The 24,825-nt window shown below is 48.4% G+C and overlaps 2 protein-coding genes and 1 long non-coding RNA gene across 3 annotated transcripts in view; 1 reads left to right on the plus strand and 2 right to left on the minus strand.

The window, feature by feature from the left end:
- LOC309841656 overlaps positions 1 to 24,825 on the plus strand; it is a 963,915-nt gene that overhangs the window by 305,271 nt on the left and 633,819 nt on the right. The gene's annotated exons all lie outside the window — the stretch shown is intronic.
- GPATCH3 (G-patch domain containing 3) lies at positions 142 to 7,630 on the minus strand. Its single transcript, XM_082684841.1, has 7 exons — positions 7,156 to 7,630; positions 5,238 to 5,659; positions 3,306 to 3,480; positions 2,966 to 3,025; positions 1,628 to 1,749; positions 1,383 to 1,510; positions 142 to 884 (listed from the first exon to the last, which is right to left on the minus strand). The coding sequence occupies exons 1-7, from the start codon at positions 7,589 to 7,591 to the stop codon at positions 668 to 670; spliced, it is 1,560 nt and encodes a 519-aa protein (XP_082540967.1). The 5' UTR covers positions 7,592 to 7,630; the 3' UTR covers positions 142 to 667.
- Positions 14,288 to 16,298, minus strand: NR0B2 (nuclear receptor subfamily 0 group B member 2). Its single transcript, XM_082685256.1, has 2 exons — positions 15,712 to 16,298; positions 14,288 to 14,930 (listed from the first exon to the last, which is right to left on the minus strand). Exons 1-2 carry the CDS (start codon positions 16,250 to 16,252, stop codon positions 14,632 to 14,634), a joined length of 840 nt encoding a protein of 279 aa, XP_082541382.1. The 5' UTR covers positions 16,253 to 16,298; the 3' UTR covers positions 14,288 to 14,631.

The raw sequence follows: 24,825 nt of genomic DNA on the forward strand, positions 1-24,825 counted from the left end.
GCGTCGGGGGGCGTGGCGACGCGCAGCATTTCTACCCGAGCCTGGGGTGGTCCCTGCGGGCGGCGCTGGGGTCTCGTGGGCGACTCCAACCCAGGTTTTTCCGACCGTCCCCCCGGCCCAAACTGGAAGAAAAAAGGCAAATCCAGTAGTGAACTTATTTATTCTCCCGTTAGGTCGCAGACCGGGGCCACCTCCCACGGCCTTGCCGCTGCCTGTCCCAGCCAGTTAGGGGAGGAGGCAAGGAGCGCCCGCCCCAAGATCGTCTCTTCCAAGCACCACGAGTCCTTTCCTCTTCCAGGTCCATTCCATCCTCTTTCTGACCTTTATAGTGATACCCCGCCCCCACGACGAAGATTGTGCTGAGAACTTCAGTCAATACAGCTGTTCAAGGTACTGGGGGAGGCAACGTGGGCAAGCTCAAACCGGGGCTGGGGTTAGGAGACCAATGAGAGGTCATTAAGCCCTAACAGTAAAAGAGGACGTTAGGGAGCTTTGGGGGAAAATGCCCTTGAGGTAGAGAGCCAGAAGGCAAGTTCAGAATAAAGCACCTGAACATGCTGCACAGATTGCTGCTCCCCAAGTTCTTTAGGCTGTGGTGGGAGATAAGGCCAAGGCAGAGAGCTGCCCCTGTGCAGTTATGAGTGATATAAGAAAGGCCCGGAAACTGTCACTCAGGCTCTGAAGGCTTGTCCAAGGCACAGCTGGAACTCCTCACAAAGGTCATATCTGGCCGAAACTTCATGCTGGTGGGTGGTTGGCGTCGCAGCAGTGACTCCCCCTGGTCTTGAGGTAGGGGCTCATCATAGATGGTGGAGATGAGCCCCAAGCCAGTTCCACGGGGCCTCTTCAGTTGCCCAAATGGCTGTAGCTTCTCTCCATGGTACCTGCATTAATGAGGGCTCACAGTGAGAGGGCTGCTCTCAAACTCTTTATTAGGTTGGGAAAGGGCAGAGAAGAAGCTCTTACATGGCTGGTTTGTTCCAAAGACAGAGCCTTTAAATCTGGATCTTTGCTCTTCAGCCTCCTTATCTATTCAGTGACAGTGCCGGCAACCTGGGGTTTCACATACTGCTTTCATTTTAAATAGTACACAGAGTTTAGAAAAACTGTCACCATTCTGTGACTTACAAGCACTCCCTAACAGCAATCACCAAGTCCAAACTCCTCAGATCATGGGATATGACTGTCCTAAAGATCAATGATCTTGTCAAACCTTAGGGCTTGGTCTTAAAAAGAAAAAAAAAAAAAAAGTGCCAGACCTACGTTTTCCTTTTACTTCTGCTTTGAAATTCATCCCCTCGGATGGAAGAAGTTAGGGGGAAACCAGGATATAGACGAAAGGCTAGCTGGGTTCCCCAGAGAAGTCCCTGGGTCATACTTACCCCAATCCACGCTTGCATCTTGGGTGCTGACCATCACTATCCAGGGCCTCAGGCACCCCTGAACACTGGCTTCCCAGACCCTGGCCCTCAGCCCAGCCCTGCCGCTCCATCACCTTCCGTCCAATGCCCTGTGCAGGGAAGAGAGAAGACTCTAGAGTATAGGGTTCCTTGTTGGGATTGGAGGGAGGAGGAATGGGGACAGAGAAGGAAAACAGAGGGGTCAATGGGCTAGGCACAGTGCTCACCTTGGTGTGGCGCTCAAAGGTGCCCACTTGGCATCTGATCACAGAGCCGTCCTCCTGGCCGTCACGGAGTCTTCTTTCCAGACGCATTTGGACAGAGTCTCGGGCATCCTTGTCGCCACCGTCTGAGGAAACAGAGCTCAGTTTGCAGAAGGGCCTCTCTCAGCAGAGAGCGGGGAAAAATAATCAGGTTTCTAGGACCTCCTCACAAGATTTACATATTCGTCTTTAGGGTTTTTTTACTACTTTTTTTAAATGATTTTATTTATTTATTTGACACAGAGAAAGAGATCACAAGTAGGCAGAGAGGCAGGCAGAGGGGGTGGAATAAACAGGCTACCCACTGAGCAGAGAGCCTGATGCGATGCGGGGCTCGATCCCAGGACCCTGAGATCATGACCTGAGCCAAAGGCGGAGGCTTAACCCACTGAGCCACCCAAGCGCCCCTTATTTTTTAAAAAAAATTTTATTTATTTAAGAAAGAACACAAGCAGGGGGAGGGGTAGAGGAAGAGGGACAAGAAGATTCCCTGCTGAGCAGGGAGCCCAGCTCAAGACTCAGTCCCAGGACCCTGGGATTATGACCTGAGCTGAAGGCAGGCATTCAAATGAGCCACCCAGAAGCCCCTGGTGTTTTATTATTTTATTATTATTTCTCATTAACTGGGAGCTCACCAAGAGTAGGAACCCTGGCTTTCCCATCTTACAGATGAGAAAACTGGTGCACAAAAGTTATAGAGCCAAAAGATGAGAAGTGGTATTAGAACCCAGATCGTCCCCTCCCACTGTCACCACAGGTCATTTTTATTTATTTATTTATTTATTTATTTGTCAGAGAGAGAGAGAGAGAGAGCACAAGTAGGCAGAGTGGCAGACAGAGGCAGAGAGAGAAGCAGGCTCCCTGCTAGACAAGGAGCCTGATGCGGGACTTGAACCCAGGACCCTGGGATCATGACCTGAGCCAAAGGCAGCGGCTTAACGGACTGAGCCACCCAGGCATCCCGCCCAGGTCATTTTTGATTCCAGAATCTAAACTCTTAACCAGAGCCTGAGCTCCTGACCCGCCCACTCTACCAGGGTCTGCCCATCAGAACCAGAGCGCCCTGAGGGCTGACTCCACAGAAAAAAGAAAAAAGAAAAAAAAAAAAAAAAAAAGCTCTGCCCACAAGCAGCACTTAATGCACACACACAGGTGGAGATGTCTGAAGAGAGGAACCCTCTCAGTGGGCAGCCCCAAGGGAACTGGTCCTTTCTCAGCCTCTGCTCAGCAGGCCTGGTAAGTGTCACTGCAAGGCCAGGGCACCAGTCCCCCGTCCCTGTACTGCAATCCCCGGCCCAGTACCTGTGTCGTAGTACACACTCATGTCCACGTCCCAGTCATCGGCTGTCTGTTCATCAAAGTCTGCAGATAAAAAGCATTAAACAGAGTAAGTGAAGGACTCACAGTCCTGTTGAGAGTTAAATCTAAACTTAGACTTGTGTTCTAGAACTTGGAGCTTTTTGTTGATTTTTAAATCTCTGCTCTGGGGCGGGGGTCATTTTTTCTCCACTGATCCCCCGCCCCTAAAAAGGAATGATGGGTAAGCCTGTTCACTAGCCCTTTATCGGGCCTCACTGCCAGAAAACCCACCACATGGCATGGAGAACCCTGACTGAATGGATCGGGGATCAGCCAGCATTACCTCCTTCTTCCTCCTGCCAGAACTGAGCGTCCGTGTAGAACACCAGGCCAGAGCCGCCCTTCTCCCACTTGAGCTCAATCTCCTCCTCAAAGAGCCGCTCGGTGGTGCGCTCCTGCCCGGTCACGTCCTCGTGCAGTGCTTCGTGACGCTCCCACTCCTCACCCCGGTCATCATCCTGGGAGAAGGCAGGGAGAGGTGACCTGCCTGTCCAGCCTCCTGGCCTCAAGCGCGCAAGGGGGGCAGCTCAGAGCCCAGGAAGTCTGTGAGACAGGCGCTCAGCCCATTCTTCCAAATTTCTCTTAGAAGCAGTGCATATTTGGCCCCTGAGGCCTTGCCCAACACATTTCTCCATCCCTTGTGTCTCAGCATACCTGGCACTTTCCTCCAAGCCTGACTCCCTCTTAGCCTCTGTGCTTTCAGCCATGTTGTTCCTCCTGCTGGAAATAGCTGCTCTCCTCTCCCACTGCTTTCTCTTCTTCGCCTGGTAAACCCTCATCCTTCAAGTTCTGCAGTCCTACATGAAGCCCCCACACCGAGGCCCACAGCATTCTTGCCGGCCTCCAAACTCTTCAGTTTGGAGGTAATTGGCAAGAACTGTTTAGGCCTCTGTACATTACATCATAAAGAGGGGATAACAACTAATACCTATTGTCTACTGTGTGTTGGGCCCTTCTCATAACTTAGTTCCTTTGATTACCCCAACAACGCTGTGAGGTGAGTACCATCATTCCTGTTCTACAAATGAGGAGGCCTGGATTCACAGGAGTAAAGTGATTTGCCTACGGTGCTTCACCATGAGAGTGGCAGAGCCAGTGTTCAAACCCAGTTCTTCCTACCATACAGCCTTTCCTGATGCTGCTTCTTGCCTCTTTCAAGGCAGGAATTGGATCTTGGAATGTCTCTGGAATCCTGCACTAGCCTGTGCACAGCTGCTCATCTAGACTTGCAGAATGATAGGATGACTCCTGGCTTGAAATCTTGGGGGCCCCTGTCTAGTTAAAACTCCCAAGAGGCCTCAGGGATCACTGCTGCAGAGCAGGTGCTGGGGACCAGTCCAGATGTCTATACCAAGGATGTGGTACAGATGTTAGCAACTCTGGGCTGGCAACTTTGAAGACGTAGATGACTTTTTTTTTTTTTTTACCCAGAGTATGCACACCAAAAGGTTTCCCCAAAAAAGCACACCTTTCCTGGTTTTATGGATGAACAACTGAATTTGGAGAAAGAGGAAGAAGAAATGGCTATTTCATTAATAAAATTAGAGTGGAGGCTAGTGTCCAAGCCACAGACTCAGGGTCAGAATATAGAGGTGACATCTCAGCCACATACTGAAAGCACACAGAGGTTAGACAAGCAGCAAAGGGGGCCAAGTTTACATCCCAGCTCTGCCTCTGCTTCCTTACATGACTTTTATCTCTTGGATCGCACATTTCCATCTATGAAAAGGACGCTCCTGGGGTACCTGGGTGAGTCAGTGGGTTAAAGCCTCTGCATTTGGCTCAGGTCATGATCCCAGGGTCCTGGGATCGAGCCCTGAGTTGGGCTCTCTGCTCAGCAGGGAGTCTGCTTCCTCCCTCTCTCTCTCTCTCTCTGCCTGCTTTTCTGCCTACTTGTGATCTCTGCCAAATAAATAAATAAAATCTTTTTTTTTTTTTAAAAAAAGGACGCTCCTCACATTCCTTCTATGTGGAATGCAAAGTCGACCCCTTTGAGAATATTCTGATAAAAACTCTGGCCCCTCTCCTCGAAGAAGTGCATATTTGCAATACAAATGCAGTTTTATGTTCAATGTCAGGGAGTTCTAACTCTCTGGAACCCTCCTAAGAAGCCTGCACGTTTAGAACTATTGTAATATACAACTGAAGAGTGATAGTGTTAAAGCTTTAGTCTCTCCAAGCTGCCAGCAAAGACAGGGTAGCTCACTGTACTCACATCATCTGAGTGTGACTCTTCCTCCTCCTTTTCCCCTTCCTCCTCCGGCTCTCCATGGGAGCAGGCTGGTACGTCTGCTAGGCAAGTTCCCTGGGGTATTTCTTCGCCTTCAGCTGTATACACAAGCTCTTCCTGCTCCACAGTCTCAGAGTCCTCATACTTGAATGGTACATTGCCATAGCGCCGGGAAGAACCTGTCTTGGGGAACTGGAGCTGCAGTTGGGTGATGATCCTCGGTGGTAGGCGGCAGGCTCGAATTAACTCCAGAAAGACCCGCAGAGGAGTCCCCACGTTCCCATTGGGCATCAGCACTGGTGGGTTCAACTCTGGCAGTTGCCTCAGATCGGCCAGAGTGAAGGCTTCACTCTTAGCTTTCCGACTCTGCAGCTCCTTCCGGGTTTTGAAAGGAAAGGAGCCCAAACCTTGGAAAGCAGAGGAAAGAAGAGCTCTTGAAACCTAGAAGCCTCCAGCAACACTTGAGCCAGAAATCTGTTTAGCTGTTTTAGGCTAATGATCTTTCTCCCTTTCAGACTTCTCCAGAGTAACTTCCTCCATTCCCTGACCAAAACCACCTAATAATTTCATGCCATTTCTCATCACCTCAGCGGAGCACACAAGTTTCTTTCAGATCTGGTTCCTGTTGACTTTTTGATTCTCAACTGCCACCAGCCCCACTCCCTGCACATTCTCATATCATGTGCTTCAACCACACCAAACAATTTAACATGCCCTGAAAGTTCCATGGACTTTCACATCTTTCTGTGTCTGCAAATGCCATTTACTTCAAACACCGTTCCTTCCTACAAACTCCTGTTTCTCTTTCGGATCCAGGTGAAAAGCCACATTTCCTGATCCCTCTAGATCAGTTTCTCCCTTCCCTGTCATCCCTCAACACTTGGTAATAAAGAGCATAGGCTCTGGAACAATATGCCTAGGTTTGTATTGTGACTCTGCCACTTCCTAGCTCTGTAACCTTGGGCTGGTAACATAATTTCAGTACCCTTCAGTATCATCACCTATAAAATGGGTAACAACAACTTCGACTTTATAGGATTGCCGCAAGAAGTCAATAAGAAAATGAAAGGCTTAGAACAGTGCCTAGTAAGTACACAGGAAGTGCTCAGTAAATGTTAGCAATTAGAATGGCATCTCTGTGACAATTACCTTTTTACAAATCTGTCTTCCTCTCTGAATCCTGAGCACACACTGTGTCTAACTGTTCTCTGCACAGTTGCTACAGCCACACTAAGTGTAGCATATAAGCTTGATTTGTTGAATGAATAAATTAGAGGACTCCTAAGTGTTTTCTGTTACCCCATCAGTGATTTCCCATGAAAATGGAAGTGTCCAGAGACAAGAGATTGTCTTTTCATTTGTGTCTTCTCAAGACAGGGCTGGATAGGAAGCAATGAAGAATACAATAAAGACAGAAAATAAGGGACGCCTGGGTGCTTAAGTCAGTTAAGCGTCTGCCTTTGGTTAGGGTTATGATCTTGAGGTTCTGGGGTCAAGGCCCGCATTGCCTCCTTGCTTGGCGGGGAGCCTGCTTCTCTCTCTGCCTGCCACTCCCCCTGCTTGAGCGCGCGCGCGCTGACAAAATCTTTTGATAAATGACAGAGGATTAGAAACCTCATTTCCTTTTCTTCCTTCCGTGTCAGTGGAATATCAACCTCTCAGATAAAGGGTCTCAGAAGTAATCTAATAAATTGGAAAATGAAGAATCATCCCATTAGACCTCTTACCGTTCTTTCCCCTGTAAGTTAGACTAACATGCAGTTGAGTCTGAGGCTGTCCAGAAATGACCTAAACTCTTAAAAAGTCTGATAATCAGAGACCTGACTTATCCCCGTCATCCCTCAAGAAAGACGTCTCTGTTCCAGGGCCGGTAGGCTCAGCCTATTATCTTTCCCACGCGTACCTGATGCCTCAGTAGGTAACCGCAGTCTGCGGATCAAACAACGACCCGGCAGCCAAGTTCCCTGAGAATCCAGCCACCGGCGGCCCGAGTACATGCGAAGAAGCTGCTGAGCTTGAGTTGCCCCCCGTACCGAGATGACGCAGCAGCAAGTGCGGGACTGGGCGGGAGCACAGTCCGGAGTGGAGAGAGCGTGGGCATCGGTAACCGAACTCTGGGCGAGAACCTGGCCGACAGGAGTTAGGGCTGACTCGGGAGGAGCCTGGGAAGGACCCCGCTCAGGCCGATGTCGGTAGTGGAAACACAGGAAGCCACACCCGTGCTGTTCCCGGAACTGGCTAAAGTAGCTCCGGAGATGGGCCGAGCGCAAACACGCGGGAATACCGCTCACTATTAAGTAGATTGTCGCCTCCTCCTCCGCCTCGCTGGGCACCGCCATCTTGGACTGTCACATGATCGGCTGGAACTAATTCTCGCGAGAATACGACCAGCGGCGCTGCAGTCTCTTCTGCAGGATGTTGAGTAACCCGTGATTAGTTGGGCGGGTGGTGGTCGAGGAGCTGAGAAGTTTTGGTGTGTGTCGTTCGGGTCGCTTTCCGACAGGGAGAAGCCAACAATGATGAGAACACTCACCTGAGAAATGGGTTTACAGATCTCTTTCATAAGGCGTTAGTGATGATAAAATCAGAAGCCTGTGGGAGAGGCAGTTTTTTGTTTTTGCTTTTAATTTATTTATTTGACAGAGATCACAAATAGAGAGGCAGGCAGAGAGAAAGAGAAGCAGGCTTCCCTCTGAGCAGAGAGCCCGATGCGAGGCTCGATCCCAGGATGCTGGGATCATGACCTGAGCCGAAGGCAGAGGCTTTAACCCACTGAACCACCCAGGCGCCCCGAGGCAGTTTTTTTAAAGGTTTTTGTTTATTGGGGATTTCCCACACGGAATCTCAGCTTTCTCCGCTCAGAGCCTGTTGAGTTGTTCATCCATTTATTCTTCCAAAGCATATTCATGCCTTCCCACAAATCTCTAAGGAAAAGATAATCCTATTGAAAAGTGGACCGAAGACACTTCACAGAAAAGAGCCTCAATCTCCTTGGTAGTAAATGAAATGCAGTGAGACCCACTTAACCTACATCAGACTGTCGAAAAATTGTAAATCCTCAAGTGTCTGTGACAGTGTAGAACAACTAGATCTCCCATATACTGTTGTGGAGTGTAAGCTAGAACAAACACTCTGGAAAAGAATTTGATAATACCCGGTAGAAGTGAAGCTACCCACATCCACTGACCCAGCAATTCCACTACTATGTATATACTTAAAAGAAATTCTTGCATATATCTTTGTATTGGCAATATTAAATTTCTCGCTGCCCTGTGATATGGGGGAAGAGCGAAGGTTAAGAAACTCCATCCCACCCTTTTGTGTTCGGGAACACAGCTTACAGCAAAGAAACACGCTCCTTTATATGACTTAGATAAAACTCATGGGTGCCCCCTTGTTTACCTATGTCAAGGCTAGCAACAGACTCCAAATTCCAGTTCTTTGCCTTGTAAACGCTTAGATGAACTGCTTGTCCCCACTGATCAATCAGAGCAAAATGCACTTTGGTTAAGCTTTTCTCCTTCCCCTAGGTCCCTGAACTTTGCCTCCCCTACCCACCCCCCAAGTTTGAGCCAGCACACAACCCCTCCTGAGAATAGGCTGGCTTCAGGGTAAAACATTTTCTGATCTACTGTCCTGTCGTGCCACTCCTGGTCATCCCACTTCCTCACATCCCGTTTTTTTCTAGCCTTGTTTACTCTTCTTATGAATGATGGACTCCTTTTGCTGAACCCTTGAAGGTGCAGGTAGTTCTCACAGTCCCATTGCAAGAGCTTCTTTCTCCCTTGCAATAGTTCCTTTCCTCTCTTGCAATAATCATTTAAAATGAAGTCTCTCTTTACATATGAATATTTGTAGCTAAATTGTTCGCAAGAGCAAAAAGTCAGCATTTAGTACTGTTCAGCAGGTATATAATGTTGAGGGGAACTAAGTCAGAAAATGGGATTTATTTATATGAAAAGTTCAAAAATACAAACAAAAGTGTTTCTTGGGGATACTTAAGTAAGTATGCATTAAAATCATAAAGAGCGGCCCCTGGATGGCTCAGTTGTTAAGCATCTGCCTTCCGCTCAGTTCATGATCCTTGGGTCCTGGGATCGAGCAGCACATGGGCCTCCCTGCTCGGCCGGAAGCCTGCTTCTCCTTCTCCCACTACCCCTGCTTGTGTTCCTGCTCTCGCTCCTCTCTTTCTGTCAAATAAATAAAATCTTTTTAAAAATAATAAAATAAAATCATAAAGAAAAGTAAGGAAATGATTAACCCCAAATTCAGGGTAATCATTACCTTTGGGAGGAGGTGATAGATTTAGAAAAGGACTTCAAAGTTGATGGGACATGATGAGGTTTCATTGTACTGTTATTCTTTACACTTAATATGTTTTATAAATGTTATTTTCTCTTACTCAATTTTAATGAAACATCTTAAAAGGGAAAATAACTCATTTCCAAAAACAATAAAGCAAGTGTTTGTTTGGTGTTGATCACCTATATACACCTATTTGAGAAAGAAAAAAATAAAAACCGTTTTAATGAAAGTCTGGGTATTTGCATATAGGATTGTTATACATATCTAGATTTTAAAATCTGCTGAGGCAAGTGTAAATTGGCACAACCACTTTGGAAAATTTGGCAAGATCTACTTAAGTTGAGCATACCTTCCATGACCTGGTAATTCCAGTTCTTGTTATATAACAACATACCTGGAAACATCTGTGTGCCAAAAGATGTGCAGGAATAATCCTAACAATATTATTTGATTAACCAAACAGTCATCCGCACTATCTTGGGTAAATGAATTGTGATGTAATGAGATACTTTATAGCAATGAAAATGAATAGGTCAGAATGAATCTGATACAACATTAAGTGAAAGACAAACACAAAAGAGTTCATGCTCAGGTCGCCTGGGTGGCTCAGTTGGTTAAGCAGCTGCCTTCGGCTCAGGTCATGATCCCAGCGTCCTGGGATCAAGTCCTGCATCGGGCTCCTTGCTCGGCAGGGAGCCTGCTTCTCCCTCTGCCTCTGCCTGCCATTCTGTCTGCCTGTGCTTGCTCTCTCCCCTTCTCTCTCTCTGATAAATAAATAAAATCTTAAAAAAAAAAAGAGTTCATGCTCTATATGATTCCATTTATATAAAGTTTAAGGCAAATAATCTTACTTATGTTAGAAATCAGGGATAGTGATACCATTTCAGGAGGAAGGAGAGGGTGGTGATGGGGAGCGTTTCTAAAGCTCTATTTCTTGAGCTGGGTGGTGGTTACGGCCAGGTGTTCATTTTGTGATAACTCATTAAGCTGTACATGTATGATTTGTGTGCTTTTCTGTTCATCATACAGAAAAGGTTGAATTAAAACTATATTTTGAAAAATCTGAAAATAGAAAAATAAGGGTTTTACAGCACACAAGTTGTGTGCTCTGGAAAAGCTGTTAGCTGACCCAAGAAGTTATGCACTTAGGGTTCCACACAATTGCCATTTGTGAGCCTAAATTTCCAGAACCTTGCACTGATGCTCGATATGGAGGAGACACAGAAAATCGCCATTGATTTTGAATGATTACTCCTGGCACCAATGTGGGGATGTGCCACTGGGTGTGGCTGGGGATTGTTAGCTGGTTATTGGTTGGTATGACCTTGAATGACCCACCAGGATTGAGTGATTCCCCTGGTTAACCCCGATTCCCCTGAGACCTTAGCCTTGTTGCCTCCAGCAGCTTCACTGGGCTGGCCTTTCTCTGTGGCCTTGTTCTGGGACATGGTGCCTGTCTGCCTTTCCAGGCCCATCTCTTGCTGCTCTGAGCCCAAGTTACCCCAGGCCATTTGCAGTTAGCTGAACACCCTTGCTCTCTGTCACCTCGGTGTTTTTGCACCTCTCATTCCCTCTTTGTGGAATGCCCATCCCTTGGTTGCCTGGCGAACCCCTATTCATTCTCTTTAGCTCAGAGCAGTCACCATGGGGCTGAAGCATTCTTCCCACCTCCAGGCAGATTTAATCGTTCCCTCTTCTGAGCTCCTGCTGCTCTCTAAACATCTCTCTATCATGGTTCAGATTTCTCGGGGTTGCACTTAATTGTGTATCTCTCTCTGCCACAGCAGGATGTTCAGTGAAGGCAGAAGCTAAATCTTGGTATTTTGAGCATCTTAGCATCTAGCACAGGGTCTGGTACGAGTGGTCATCAAGAGAGATGTTGAATGATGGCATGAATGGATGGATGGATGGATAGATGGTAGGTGTGGCTTTTTGCTGACATCAGAGGTTCTAGGAAACCCAAAGGCAGGGTGTCTTGGCCAAGGTACCCTGACTGCTTATTAAGCAGTCGATGATTCGGCTAATGAAGGTAGGGATAATGGTGATAATAAAATGATACCCAAAGCTGATCCCTCTCCTGATTCCTAGGGAGTCATCCCTGACTGGACCTGAGGACAGGGATCATGGCTGAGAGGGCAGATGGTCAGTAAGCAGTGGCTGAGGTGGATCCAGACAGCCTGATCCTGGCCGTGGCTCATGTCAGCCTGTGCTGGTGAGCCTGGTCTCCACAGTCACACAAGTCTGAGTTCAAATCTCAGCACAGGTAGTGATTGGTCCAAACACTGAGTAAGTTGCATACACTGTCAGAGCCTGTTTCCTTCTCTACCCTCTCTGGCTGATGAGGCACGGTTCCCACTTCTAAGCTGCTGTTAATGGAGACACAGTCCCCCACTTTTGTCTCATGGAGAAAGCATCCATTTTCTTATTGTATTATAACTCTCTCTTTAGTTTTGCTAGATTTGTCTTGATCTTCCTTGCAGAAGGTTTGGCTAGGGCACAGGGCACAGGAGATACAGACGAGAAGCAGAAGTGTAGCTCCCCAACCACGTGAAGGGGACAGGGGAGACGTTTGCAAAGGAGCAAGGCAGTGCTAATCAGGGAAGCTCTTGAGATGATAGAAACATTAGATAAGTTGAGGGGAAATGCTGGGGTGGGTAGTGGAGAGGAGCACTTTCTAGTGGCTGTTCAAGGTAGGCAGAGGGAGGGGGTGAGGGGCAGGAAGATTCAGCCTCAGGTTCAGAGAGGTGCAACAGTACACTGATGGGGGCGGTTAGTAAAGGAACATAAAAGAATGGCCTGAACCCCCCGAATCCTCTGGATTTGGCTCCTTTGGAGAGACAAGGCAGCTGCTCTTGGAAGAGTTCCCACCTGCATCTGCGTGGTGAGATGGGCAGTGTGTGTCCAAGTGCTGGCAAGGGCAGGCAGGGAGAGGGGCATAGGGGCTTGAGCTCTGAGTCTGGGAGTGCTGGCGGAAGGTTAGGGAGCTGAAGACAGCAAGGCCTGCTCTGGGCTTTAAAGGATGCTTCTATTTGGGACTTTGATTAGGTCCTGGCTTGGGGGAGCTGTTGAACAGGGGATGACCTGTCTGAGAGGAAGGTAGACATTGGGGTCACCATGGGGCAAGGGGGTGATTGGTTAGTTGAGGCCCCAAATACCAAGCAGAGCAGTGTGGTCTGGATTAGCAGGCTCTGGGTAGACCCTGAAGATGTGGAGACATTGGTCGGCTTACATTGGGGGCCCCTTTTCTTTCTCTTGTGACATACAGAAAATGGAGAACATGCCCCAGTATGAGGGTGTCCCCATATTGTGTGCCCCGCCCTTGGGCATAGGGATGAGTGTGTGAACATCTGGCTTCCGTGCGGGTGTCTATTGTCATGTGTGTGGGTCTGCTGTCTGTCACTGAGTGCGTGTATCTTGGCTGTGCATTTCCATGCTGCGTGTGGGTGGATGGTGGGTCTTTTTTATGGGTCTTTGTAAGTGTGTCTGACTTGTATATCTTGGTGTGTGTGTGTGTGTGTGTGTGTGTAGGATGGAGAGAGAGAGAGTTGTAGGTCTGAGTTGTGTGTGTGTGTGGTGTGAGCTGTATGTTTCTGTCACTCTGGTGTCTGAGTAGTGAGTGGCTGATTGGGTAAGGGACAAGGGTGCCCTTGCTGCTGGCACGAGGGCATTGTCCTATCCTGGGGGCCTTCAGAAGAGTCCTGAATGACAACTCTTCGACTGTTGTCCCTAAGTGAATGACCTCGCATTGAGCAATAATTAACTTGGCCCCTTGAAGAGGATCCAAACTGGTGGTGACGGGGGTGGGACTGGTATGGGCAGGGGCCTTGCTGCTAAAGAAAGGAGGGGACGTGCAAGGGGGTCCTGTAGGCATGCGTGTTGTTATCATTCCCTCCTACCAGCAGGTCAGTCACCCCAACCTGGGTGATACTCAAAATCTTTAACCAACAGGGAGGCGCAGATATTGACCTATCAGAACAGACACAAGCCACACACTGAATGGAGCAGTTCTGGAGGCCACCGAGATGCCAGACACCACATCTCTGGTTGCTGGCCAACGAGGTTGGATTCCAGGAGAAGGACTGGGACAGAGGGGCCATGGAAGGGGGAACTCAGGAGGGCTCAGGGCCATAGCTGTGAATCAAGTGCCATGGAAGAGTCTCAGACTTTAACAGCTAAGGTGGCAGCTAAACTTTGGGAGGCCTTGACCTCCACGCAGCTGCACCAGGCCAGCCCTGAGTGTCCTTGCTCCTGCCATTGAGACAGAGTGGACTGTCTTCTTCGGTCACCTGCAGGAATGGGGATGTGAAGGATCCCAAACTGCAGAAATTCCAGTGACTTTGCCTGTTTCAAGATGGGAATGGGCTGCTTCGTATTTCTTACTGGCTGTGATCTGACTCTGTTGAGGAGAGAGAGAGCCTGCAGGGGTCAAAAGCCAAGGGAGGGTTCACTGGGGGACTTGGAGATAGGGAAATGACACCCCCCAAAGTTAAAGGCAAGGAAGTTAGGAGGCCTGAACTGATCCTCTGCCCTGGATTCAGACCTGTGCAAAATAAATCTCATTCCCACAAATGGAATAATCCTCCCACTCTGAAAAACGAATATCCCAGTTCCCTGAAGCCTGGCTCCAGTGCTCCTTATGGCTCTTTCCTCTCAAACTCCTTCTGATAGGGGCGGGGTGGACCGTGGAGGTGGGACAGTCCCTTCCACATGTACAAATTACAGGGTCAGGCTCCAAGGGTGTCATGCCTTTTATTACAAAAACCAATAACTTAAATCACTTCTGTACAAAGTCAGTAGGACTCTTGTCCCAATGAGTAATCTAAGCTTCCATCCCCATCTCAGGAGAGGTCAGGAGTCTTGGCCCAGAGGTTCTGAGGACCACTAACGGATGGCCAGACAGCTGGAGCACCATGTCAAACCAAGAAAGGCCAAGAGGGGTTGTGGTGAGGGAGGGGCCCCAGAGCCCATCTTGTTGGGCCACAGCCAGCTTATTCCAGGGGAGCTGAAGCCTGCCTATACAGACTGCCCCCCATCCCGGGAGCACTGGGTCACCCCTGGGAACATCTGGCCCAAGTCAGGGCTGCCAGCCTCTGCCCCACCTACACTTGATCTCAGCCTGGGCTGGAATAGGTTGACTCAGCAAAAGCATGTCCTCAAGGAGGCCAGCGATGTCAATGTCTCCAATGATCGGGCGGAAGAAGAGGTCCCCAAGCAGGCTGGGTGAGATGGACTTGAGGGTGGAGGCTGTGAGGAGGACACGGGCCAAGCGGCCTTGGCCAGCGGGGCAGCAGGGCTCCAGAACCTCCCACAGTGCATGGTGAGCCTCTTGCTGCAGGTGTCCGATGTGGGAGGAAGCATGGAGGCCTGGCACGTCTGTGGGCAGAGAGGGGGAAGAGGGCGGCTGAGTACCCCACTCCCAGGCAGCAGTACTGACCCAAGACCTGAGGTCACTGGTTTTGTCTTTGAGGCCCCATTACTACCTCTTCCATTTATTTATTTATTTATTGGTCCTTTTATGGGGCAGCCCAGAGTAATGGTTAAGAGCCAGGCTGCCTTTTTGAATCCTATGCTGTTACTTATTAGCTGCATGACCTCAGATAAATTAATATCTGTTCCTCGGTTTCCTCATCTGTAAAATGGGGATAATAACACCTATCTCCTAGGCATGTTAGGAAGTTTAAATCAGCTAGTATCTGCAAAACCCTTTTAACTGGGCCTAGCATATGGTGAATGTAATATGAATATTCATCACTATCACTAGTATTTGTTACTATAGTTTATATATTCCATGAGGTCTTTTTGGTGAGGAATTTTCATCTTACATTTTCATTCTTCTCTATGGGGTCTTTCTGAACCCACAGAGTTTTACCTGTGACTGAGGCACAGCTGTGTCTGCCCATCTTCCCGGAGGGTCAAGGGCAAGTTTCTTAAGCAGAGTGGCAAGGACCAGCCTCTGGAGTGAATAAACCTGAATTCCCACCCCTGCGTTGGTTCTACGACGCTGTGTGACCTTCAGCAATTCACTTAACCTCTCTGAGCCTCTTTTGTCGGTGACTTTCAGCGATAATGAGGACCCAAAGAGATAATAGGTGTCAAGCCCTCAGAAGGCGCCTTCCCTGGCTGGGCCCCCATCCAGGAGTGTCTGGAAGCTCACCAGGATTGAAGAGGATGGTCTCTTTCAGGAAGGCATATTCCTTGGGGCCCAGCTCCAGGCTCCAGAAGGACTCCAGGCAGCCCCGAAGCCACTGCACCGCTGCCAGTGAGGGTTGGGGCCGATCCGGCAGCTGGCCGCCGCCTGTGCTGCTACTGGGCTCCTCCAGCAAGATCTTCTTGAGTATGCTGGGGACCGGGGCCTCGGCCACCTCAAAAGTCACAGTGTCTTGGGCCAACCCCAGCAGGAAGAGGGGGCCCCAGCAGCCCCGCAGCAGCCGCTGCTGATCCTGAGGGGGCAGCTGGCAGAAGGCCGGCAGATTCCTGAGGAAGCCTACTGTCCTGGCCAGAACATCCAAGGCCTCCCGGCAGGTGCGATGCGGAGCGCACAGCCGGACCGGCCGATGCTGTCTGCACAGGCAGTGACTCCGAGCCGGGGGCACAGAGGGCCTAGCCCTGAGGCTAGGGCTCAGAAGCGCGTACAGAATGGCTGGGCGGCCTGCAGCACCCTGGCATGGGCAGGTCCCTGGCTGGCTGGAGCTCATGGTTGAGGAGCTGCTCTTCCTTCCTCCTGGCCCTCCCGCCCTCCGCTCTGCCCCACTGGGTGCTATATATATCCCCAGTGGGAGGGACGGTGGAGTGGAGGGGATGGCCTGACAACCTTGACTCCAGAAGTCATGTTCATTGAAAAAAAAAAAAAAATCCTGCACCGGCCTGCAGGATTGGTGGGGAAGTGGCAGGGGAGGAGGTTTTGGGAGTTCCACGTGGCGCTGATACTGCCTCAGTCAATGAAGCACCCTGTGCAGGACACAGGGCCACCTGCCCGCCCGCCGCGCTGCCCCTTATCGGATGACTCAAGTGAATAAACAGGGTCATTAACCTGGGCTGTACCAGGGCACCAAGGCCTCAGGAGCACAATCAGCAGGTGGCCATCGCAGGTGTCCCTACTGGTGCCTGCAGGACTCTCACTAAGCTTGGAAGCCAGCCCCGGAGCTGGACGAACCTTGAATGCAAGGCCCAACCTGGAAGTGCCTTATCACTGACTTGTTTGCCTAACCTTGGGGCTTTGCTCCTGTTGTTGGTAAGGAACAGGCTATGGGGAAGGGAGCCAGGACCCCAGGGGGCTGGGAGGACTTTGCCCACTGTGCAGGCTAGGAGGCCTCCCTCCCCTGACTCCAGTTCTGGGGGCCCTGCAGAAATAAGGTCCTTAAGAACTCTCTCTCCTCAGCTTGGATTCCGAAAGTTCCTGAAAGGCTGTATCTGCCGAGAAGTCCTAGCAGAATGCTAATGAAGAACGGCTGCTATTTACTGAGTGCCTGCTGTATGCCCTTCCCGTTCTAATCCTTAGAGCTTCCCCAGGAGGCAAGATTCTTACTTTTTGAAACTCAAAGAGGTGAAGTGACTTGCCCAAGGTCACACCACTAAGAAAGACCAGAGCCCAGATCTTGTTCCCCTAGACCCACTGGCCCAGTGGTGCAGCCCAAGCTGCGTGACCTTAGTTTCCCAGAGCTAGTGGCCACCTGGGTCCCCACCTTGAAGCTGCCTGGTCTACAGACGTTGCCTACTTATCATCTGGGCAGACATGTTGCGCTGCCGCCAGCCACATGGCAAATCTGTCCTGGGCGTCTGTCTCTGGATGGTGGGGCATGGGGTGTGAGAGAGGGTGGGAAGGTCCTCGGCTGTGTCGTGTCCGTGGACCTTGGCAAGCCCAGCTTGGCAAGCCTTCTGCTAGCACACTGTCGGGCAGCCATCACCACCCTTGGCACTGGCTCCTGGCTCTATCATTTTCCAGGTGTGTGACCTTGGGCTGATCCCTGTGGGCCTCAGGTGCTTCATCTGGGACAATAACAAAATGAGGTCTTGGACTTGAAATGCCAAGCAGTCTCTGGCATAGGGTGAGAGGACTTTCCTCCTCCCTCTCCTCTGCCTGAGGGAACCAAGACCCAGCAGACAAACACGTGTGCATCTTTCATTCGATTGTGAGTGATCTTAATCCTTTCACTTTCAAAGTTCCTCTCGTATCCTTTTATCTCCCTGAGTCTTTGGAGTTCCCTCCACGGAGACTCTGGAGTCATACTGCCTGGGTTCTAATTCTGCTTTATCACTTAATGACCATTGGACAAGTCACTTTATATTTCTGTGCCTCAGTTCCCTCATCTTCAAAAGGCACAAAAAAGGCCAATAGTGGATAGCAGTTGTATGGGGCCTGACACTTAGACAATTTGGCGGTTCCCTCTTCAGGAATAGAAAATCAGGAATGAAAGTGAATATTTAAAATGAGAAAATTGAGGCAGGGGCCACCTGGCTAGTTCAGTTGGTAGAGCAGGTTCATTCTTGATCTTGGGGCAGAGAGTTCAAGCTTCACGTTGGGTGTTGAGATTACTTAAAAATAAAAAAAAAAATCTTTTTTTAAAAAATATTATTTATTTATTTATTTGGCAGAGAGAGAGAGACCACAAGTAGGCAGAGAGGCAGGCAGAGAGAGAGGAGGATGCAGGCTCCCCGCCAAGCAGAGAGCCCGATGCAGGACTTGATCCCAAGACCCTGAGATCATGACCTGAGCCGAAGGCAGAGGCTTAACCCACTGAGCCACCCAGGTGCCCCTAAAAAAAAAATCTTTAAAATAACATAGGGGCACCTGGATGGGTCAGTGGGTTAAACGTCTGCCTTCGGCTCAGGTCATGATCCCAGGGTCCTGGGATCAAATCCTGAGACTGGCTCCCTGCTCAGTGGGGAGCCTGTTCTCTCTCTCTGTCTGCCGCTGTGCTTACTTGTGCTCTCCTCTCTGTCAAGTAAATAAATAAAACCTTTAAAAATAAAGAAAATAAAATGACCAAACAAATCATGACCAATCACAAACTAAAATAAGCTGACTGAAAATCAAAATACTTTGATTAATTATTGATGATATTTGCCTATTTGTTTTAGCTGCGCGTTTTTGCTTGCCTCTTCACATGAGATTTATTTTGAAACCATCACAAACACAGAAAGGTTGCAAGTACAGTACAGGGATTTTTTTTCAACTTGAACCATTTAAGAGTAAATTGCCAACCCGCTGCCCATTGCTTTCAAATACTTGAGTGTATAATTCCTGCTTTTTTTTTTTTTAAAGATTTTATTTATTTATTTGACAGAGAGAAATCACAAGTAGATGGAGAGGCAGGCAGAGAGAGAGAGAGAGAGAGGGAAGCAGGCTCCCCGCTGAGCAGAGAGCCCGGTGCGGGACTCGATCCCAGGACCCTGAGATCACGACCCGAGTGGAAGGCAGCGGCTCAACCCACTGAGCCACCCAGGCGCCCCTATAATTCCTGCTTTTAAGAACATTCCTCTACAGGGTGCCTGGGTGGCTCCGTGGGTTAAGCCTCTGCCTTCGGCTCAGGTCATAATCTCTGGGTCCTGGGATCCAGCCCCCAATCAGGCTCTCTGCTCAGCGGGGAGCCTGCTTCCCCCTCTCTCTCTGCCTGCCTCTCTGTCTACTTGTGATCTCTGTCTCTGTCTCTGTCTCTCTCTCTCTGTCAAATAAATAAATAAAATTTTAAAACTTTAAAAAAATATTTATTTATTTATTTATTTATTTATTCGGAGGGTGGCGGAGAGAATCTTCAGGCAGACTCTCTTCGGCGAGTAGAGGGCCTCCCCCCTCTGTGGGGCTTGATCTCACTACCCATGGGATCATGACCTGAGTTGATACCAAGAGTCAGAGGCTTACCGACTCAGCCCCCCAGGTGCTCCTTTTTTTTGTTTTTTTCTTTTTAAACATCTTATTTATTTGAGAGAGAGAGAAAGTGGGTGGGGGAAGAGCAGAGGTGAGGGACAAGCCGACTCTGCACTGTGTGGAGCCCAACACGGGGCTTGATCTCATGACCATGAGCTCCTGACCTGAGCTGAAATCAAGAGTCAGATGCTCAACCGATGAGCCACCCAGGCGCCCCACTGTTGTGTTCTTTTTGATACATTTTATTAGGTAGCACGTATTTCCATCTGTCCCGTGTTTCACTTTGGTCACTTGATGTCTGCCAGGCTTCTCCACTTACTTACTCTTTTCCCTTTATAAGGAACTGGTAGTTTGTGAGGAGGTATTTTGAAACTATGCAGATATACCTTTTTTTTAAAAAAATATTTTATTTATTTTGATAGGGAGAAACAGTGAGAGAGGGAACACACGGAGGAGGAGTGGGAGAGGGAGAAGCAGGCTTCCTGTTGAGACGTGAGCTTGATGCAGGGCTTGATCCCAGGACCCTGGGATCACAACCCAAGCCAAAGGCAGACACTTAAGGACTGAGCCACCCAGGCATCCCTGGGTATACCGTTTCCTAGTTTGAATGTATTATTTATTTATTATTTTTCAAAGATTTTATTTGTTTGAGTGAGCTATCGAGAGAACATGAACAGGGAGAGGAGCAGAGGGAGAGGGAGAAGTAGACTCCCCACTGGGCAGGGAGCCCCATGTGGGGAGGGATCCTGGGACCCTGGGATCACAACCTGAGCCAAAGGCAGATGCTTAACCAACTGAGCCACCCAGGCACCCCTATGTGTGTGCATTTAGTTATGAACTCATGTTCTCCTCTTTTGTTTAATAGCTTGTAATCTATTATTATCATTATTTTTTAATGCTCAGATTGTCACAGATTAGTCCAATGGGAGCTTCTTTAAGCTGGAGTCTGTCCCTTTGACATGCCCCATTATTCTGTGACTATCTTTTGTTTTCTGATATAACAAGATACCTCTTGGGGCGCCTGGGTGGCTCAGTGGGTTGGGCCTCTGCCTTCGGCTCGGGTCATGATCCCGGGGTCCTGGGATCGCCCCGCATCAGGCTTTCTGCTCAGCGGGGAGCCTGCTTCCCCCTCTCTCTCTGCCTGCTGCTCTGCCTACTTGTGATCTATGTCTGTCAAATAAATAAATAAAATCTTAAAAAAAAAAAAAAGAAGAAGATACCTCTTTTCAAGCCCCTAGAATCGACCAGTACTCCAAGAATCTCTGATTCAATTTTTAATGGAGTGGAATATTATTTAAAAACCGTGATCTGGGTGCCAGGATGATAATTAGAAACAAAGACCTACTCACTGTTATGAAGGTGTCATGCTTCCCAGGCCCTTCCAGAGCTAAGGAGTCTAAACACACACACCACAATTTACAGTTATATTTTTTTGAAATATTTTATTTATTTATTTGGTGAGAGAGAGAGAGGGAGAATGCACACAAGCAGGGGGGAGTGGGAGACAGAGAGAGAAGCAGGCTCCTTGCTCACGCGGGACTCGATCCCAGGACCTCGGGATCATGACCTGAGCTGAAGGCAGATGCTTAACCGATTGAGGCACCCAGGCATGCCCTCAGTTATATTTATTTCTATATCTATTTATACATACTAAAAATTTTTTTAGTTCAGACTATCACCTGAAATTCTAATCCATATGCGAGGGTTCATTCTAGGTCCCCCCCTTCTATATTTATACCTCCCTTCCTCAACACCAAGAAATCTGGCTTCCGTTATTCTGAATTCCTTCACTTTTTGGATCAACCCCTATTTCTAACCAATCTCCCATCTTTGCCACGACCCCATCCCCTATGAAATGCCCTCCTCACCCCACTTGGGCTCTAATACCTTGTGTCAGGATGCCTCCTCCCACTCAGGGACGCCTTCTTCACTTTGCTGGACCCCATGCCATGTGGACACCCTCTTTACCCTGCTGGGGCTCTGACTTTTGCTCTGGGCCACAGTGGCTCCCTCCCCCTCGGTCACATGCTTCCCTCCTGTTCTGCTCTGCTTAATCGTTTTAGGACTGAAATTTTCAGGACAAGAAGGAAGGTGAAGAAGTAAAATTGTCCATGAATCTTAAAGTAAAATTCTCCAGTGAAAATGGAGAGGTGATTCTGTCTTTCCTCTTGCATGGTTGATCAAAAACAAGTTTTAGGAGCACCTGGGTGGCTCAGTCAGTTAAGCGACCGACTCTTGGTTTCTGCTCAGGTCATGATCTCAGGGTCCTAGGATTGAGCTCTGCATCAGGTTCCATGCTTAGCAGGGAGTCTGCTTGTGGATTCTCTCTCCCGCTCCCTCTACCCTTCTCCCCGCTTGCATGTGCTGTCTCTCTCTCACTCTGTCTTAAGTAAATAAATACATCTTTTTAAAAAAACCATGTTTTCTTCTCTCTCTCTCTCTCTCTTTTTCTTTAGTAATGGATAAACATGTTTTCTTCTTGATAGCCAGGATATGTAAACATGCCATTTCACACATAGATGTTTCTGATACTTGTAGTGCTTAGAGGTGTGTAGTCGGAATTTTGATAAATTCTACTTTGTGTAATTACTATCAAAAAAGAAAGATATGCATGGAGTATTTGTAATTGCGTAGGCTGCATATTCCTTATAGGAGAGAACTTCCTTCCTGAGTTGGCGTCACTATTAAATGACAGACAATTTAGTGATGATTGAAAGAATTTTGCAGAGATTGGCTTCTTGCTCTTTACAGATCCTTCTTTCTCCCCCACCACCCACGTCCTTCCAGGTGTCTTGGGAATCATTCATATTGGGAAGTGGGATAGGGTGGAAAGAAAGGGTGGTCTTAAGCAATTGTAGTTTTAAAATTTTATTTTTGTGGGGCACCTGGGTGGCTCAGTCCTTAAGCCCCTACCTTGGGCTCAGGTCATAATCTCAGGGTTCTGGGATCAAGCCCCACATCGGGCTCCGTGATCAGTGGGAAGCCTGCTTCTCCCTCTCCCACTTCCCCTGCTTGTGTTCCCTCTCTCACTGCCTCTCTCTCTCTGTCAAATAAATAAATAAATAAATAAATAAATAAAATTTTTGCGAATTAAAAAGAATACATATGTATTATATATAATATAACATACAAGGCTATATCTACTTCTGTCTATCTAGAAGACATTGCTGGTTCTCTCCCAAGACCTTGGATGTACTCGTGAAGCTTCATGGAAAATCTACCCGTAGTAGCATCTTTTCTGGGTGTTTGTCAGGACACCAAGAGACCAAGAACTTGGCACACAGCCAGTGCTCTGTGAAGGAAGGGCAGTGGTCGTCACTATTGTTGTTGGTCTCACCGCATTTTCTAGAGGAGGCAGTTGAGGAGGAGACCCAGAGAAGAGAGATCTCTTGGCTGGGGGTGGGGTGTGTACGGTAAAGCTGGACCCCCCAGGTTTCATCTTGCGTTTTTGTTTGTTTGTTTTTGTTTGCACAAAATCAGTGGAGAACTGTGTTTTCTGAGCATTGTGTGTGGCCTGAAGACCAAGGTGTCAGTTGTGGCGGTCCTGGAGGACAAGGAACAGCCTCAGCAGGGCTCTCTCAGCCTGGGGCGTGACTGAGGCTATCCTCTCAAGGGGGTGGGAGGCCTCTGTGGGGGAGATGGCCCATCAGCAGCCCTCTGCCCGGGTCCTGCCTTCATTCTGAAGGCAGAAACACAGGTCAACCTTCGGGAGTCCCCATTCAAGGGGGAGTCTTCAGTCTGTTGGAGAGACACAGGCCAGCCCTGAAGGGTCCCCATTCTGAGGAGGGAGAGACAGTCCTGATTTCAGTAGTTCCAAAAGGGGATGTGGGGCACCCACACCAACAATGGACAAGGATGCTAAAATGGGGCAGCTGGGCAGAGTAACTTGAATCTGGAAGGCTTTCTGGAGGAAAAGTTCCTGACAACACTCTCCCTGTACAGCACTCTCTGGTTTACAAAGTATTTTCACTGCAGTGATCTCAGTTAATCCTCAAACGACAAAGGGATGAAGGGGTTCCTACCCAAGCAGGAGCAACAGTCATCATCATCCCAAGAATTATAATGACTGAGGCTTATTGAGCATCTACTGTGTGTCAGGCACTGGGTGGGTGTCATCTGTGAAATTAAAGGGAACCCCATAAGATAATGGATATAAAAATGCTCTGCAGTCCTATGGCCGGGGTGCCCATGTTTGCTCCCCTTGTGTACAGAGCCCTCAGACTAACTGAGGGGCCAGCTATAAGTAATATACAAGTAATTACAGAGGATGAGCACAGGGCATTTTGAAAGCAAGAATCATGGAGGTAGGGACTTAATCTGTACATCAGGGTTAGTAAAAGGCCTCACAGAGGAAGTGGCATTTCGGTTGAGACCTGATGGACAGAAAGAAGTTGACTGGCAAAGGCCTCAGAACTAGGACAGAGCATTGGAGGAAGGGAAAGAAGCCAACGAGGGAGCCTGGTGAGTGAAGGGGATCCTGGGACAAAGAGTATCTGGAGAGGTGGCTAGGGCCTTGATGGTGTGACTCCTCAGAGATCATGGTTGGGAGTTTGGAACTTACCCTGAATGCAGTGGCAATCCATAAGAGCTAATTTTAAGCAAAAGAGTAATAAGCTCTGGCTTGTCTTATAGAAGAATTGCTTAGGCTGCTGAGTAGAGGATGGACCAGAAAGGGACAAGAAAGGAGGTAAGGGGACAAGCTAGGATGTGAGAGTTGATGCTGGTTTGGACTAGAGTAACAACACCTTGCTTCACACAGCAAGGTGAGAAGGGGAAAGAGGATATAGTTTGGAGGAAAAGCTGACAAGGCTTACTAATGGATTAGATGAGACTAGATTCTGGCCTGTGCAAACAGGTGGATGAGTGGAGCTTTGGGCTTGGGCAAATTGGTGCTAGAAGGGGTCATCTTACTCAGTGGGGATTTGGGGAAGAATTAATTTGTGTGTGTGGGGAGAATATCGATGTTGGCCATGTTAGTTTTTTTTTAAAACAATAATTCTTCAATATAATCAAATTCCTAGTCAGAGTTCAAATTTTATATTGTCTCATAAAATTATAAATTTCTTTATTGTAGTAAAATATATGTTAAATTTACCATTTTAACCATTTTTAAGTATACAGTTCAGTGGCATTAAGTACATTCACATTGTTGTGTAACCACCACCACCATGTGTCTCCAGAACTTCATCACCTTCCCAAAGCCAAGGCGAGTTTTGAGATACCTATCAGTCATCAAGGGGAGTTGTCCAGGAGGTAGTTAGAAGAACCAGGAGCTCAGGCAAGGTCTGGGCCAGAGATACCATGAGATCACCTAAGAAGAAAGTGTAGAGAGGGAAGATGAGAGAGCAAAGGACAGAGCCACCAACATTTACTAGTCTAGGTAGAAGAGGACACTGAGAAAGT

This window comes from Mustela nivalis (genome assembly GCF_964662115.1).
Source record: "Mustela nivalis genome assembly, chromosome: 10".
In the NCBI taxonomy this organism is placed as follows: Eukaryota; Metazoa; Chordata; class Mammalia; order Carnivora; family Mustelidae; genus Mustela; species Mustela nivalis.

What these genes read in the sequence shown, in the direction of transcription:
- GPATCH3 (XM_082684841.1), bottom strand. Translation starts at nt 7,591, where the DNA reads ATGGCGGTGCCCAGCGAGGCGGAGGAGGAGGCGACAATCTACTTAATA. An exon ending in AAGAGTCACACTCAGATGAT is followed by an intron (nt 3,481 to 5,237) that starts GTGAGTACAGTG and finishes GCCTTCTCCCAG; the next exon opens with GATGATGACCGGGGTGAGGA. An exon ending in GAGTGTGTACTACGACACAG is followed by an intron (nt 1,750 to 2,965) that starts GTACTGGGCCGG and finishes CTGTTTCCTCAG; the next exon opens with ACGGTGGCGACAAGGATGCC.
- NR0B2 (XM_082685256.1), bottom strand. Translation starts at nt 16,252, where the DNA reads ATGAGCTCCAGCCAGCCAGGGACCTGCCCATGCCAGGGTGCTGCAGGC. An exon ending in GACCATCCTCTTCAATCCTG is followed by an intron (nt 14,931 to 15,711) that starts GTGAGCTTCCAG and finishes CTCTGCCCACAG; the next exon opens with ACGTGCCAGGCCTCCATGCT.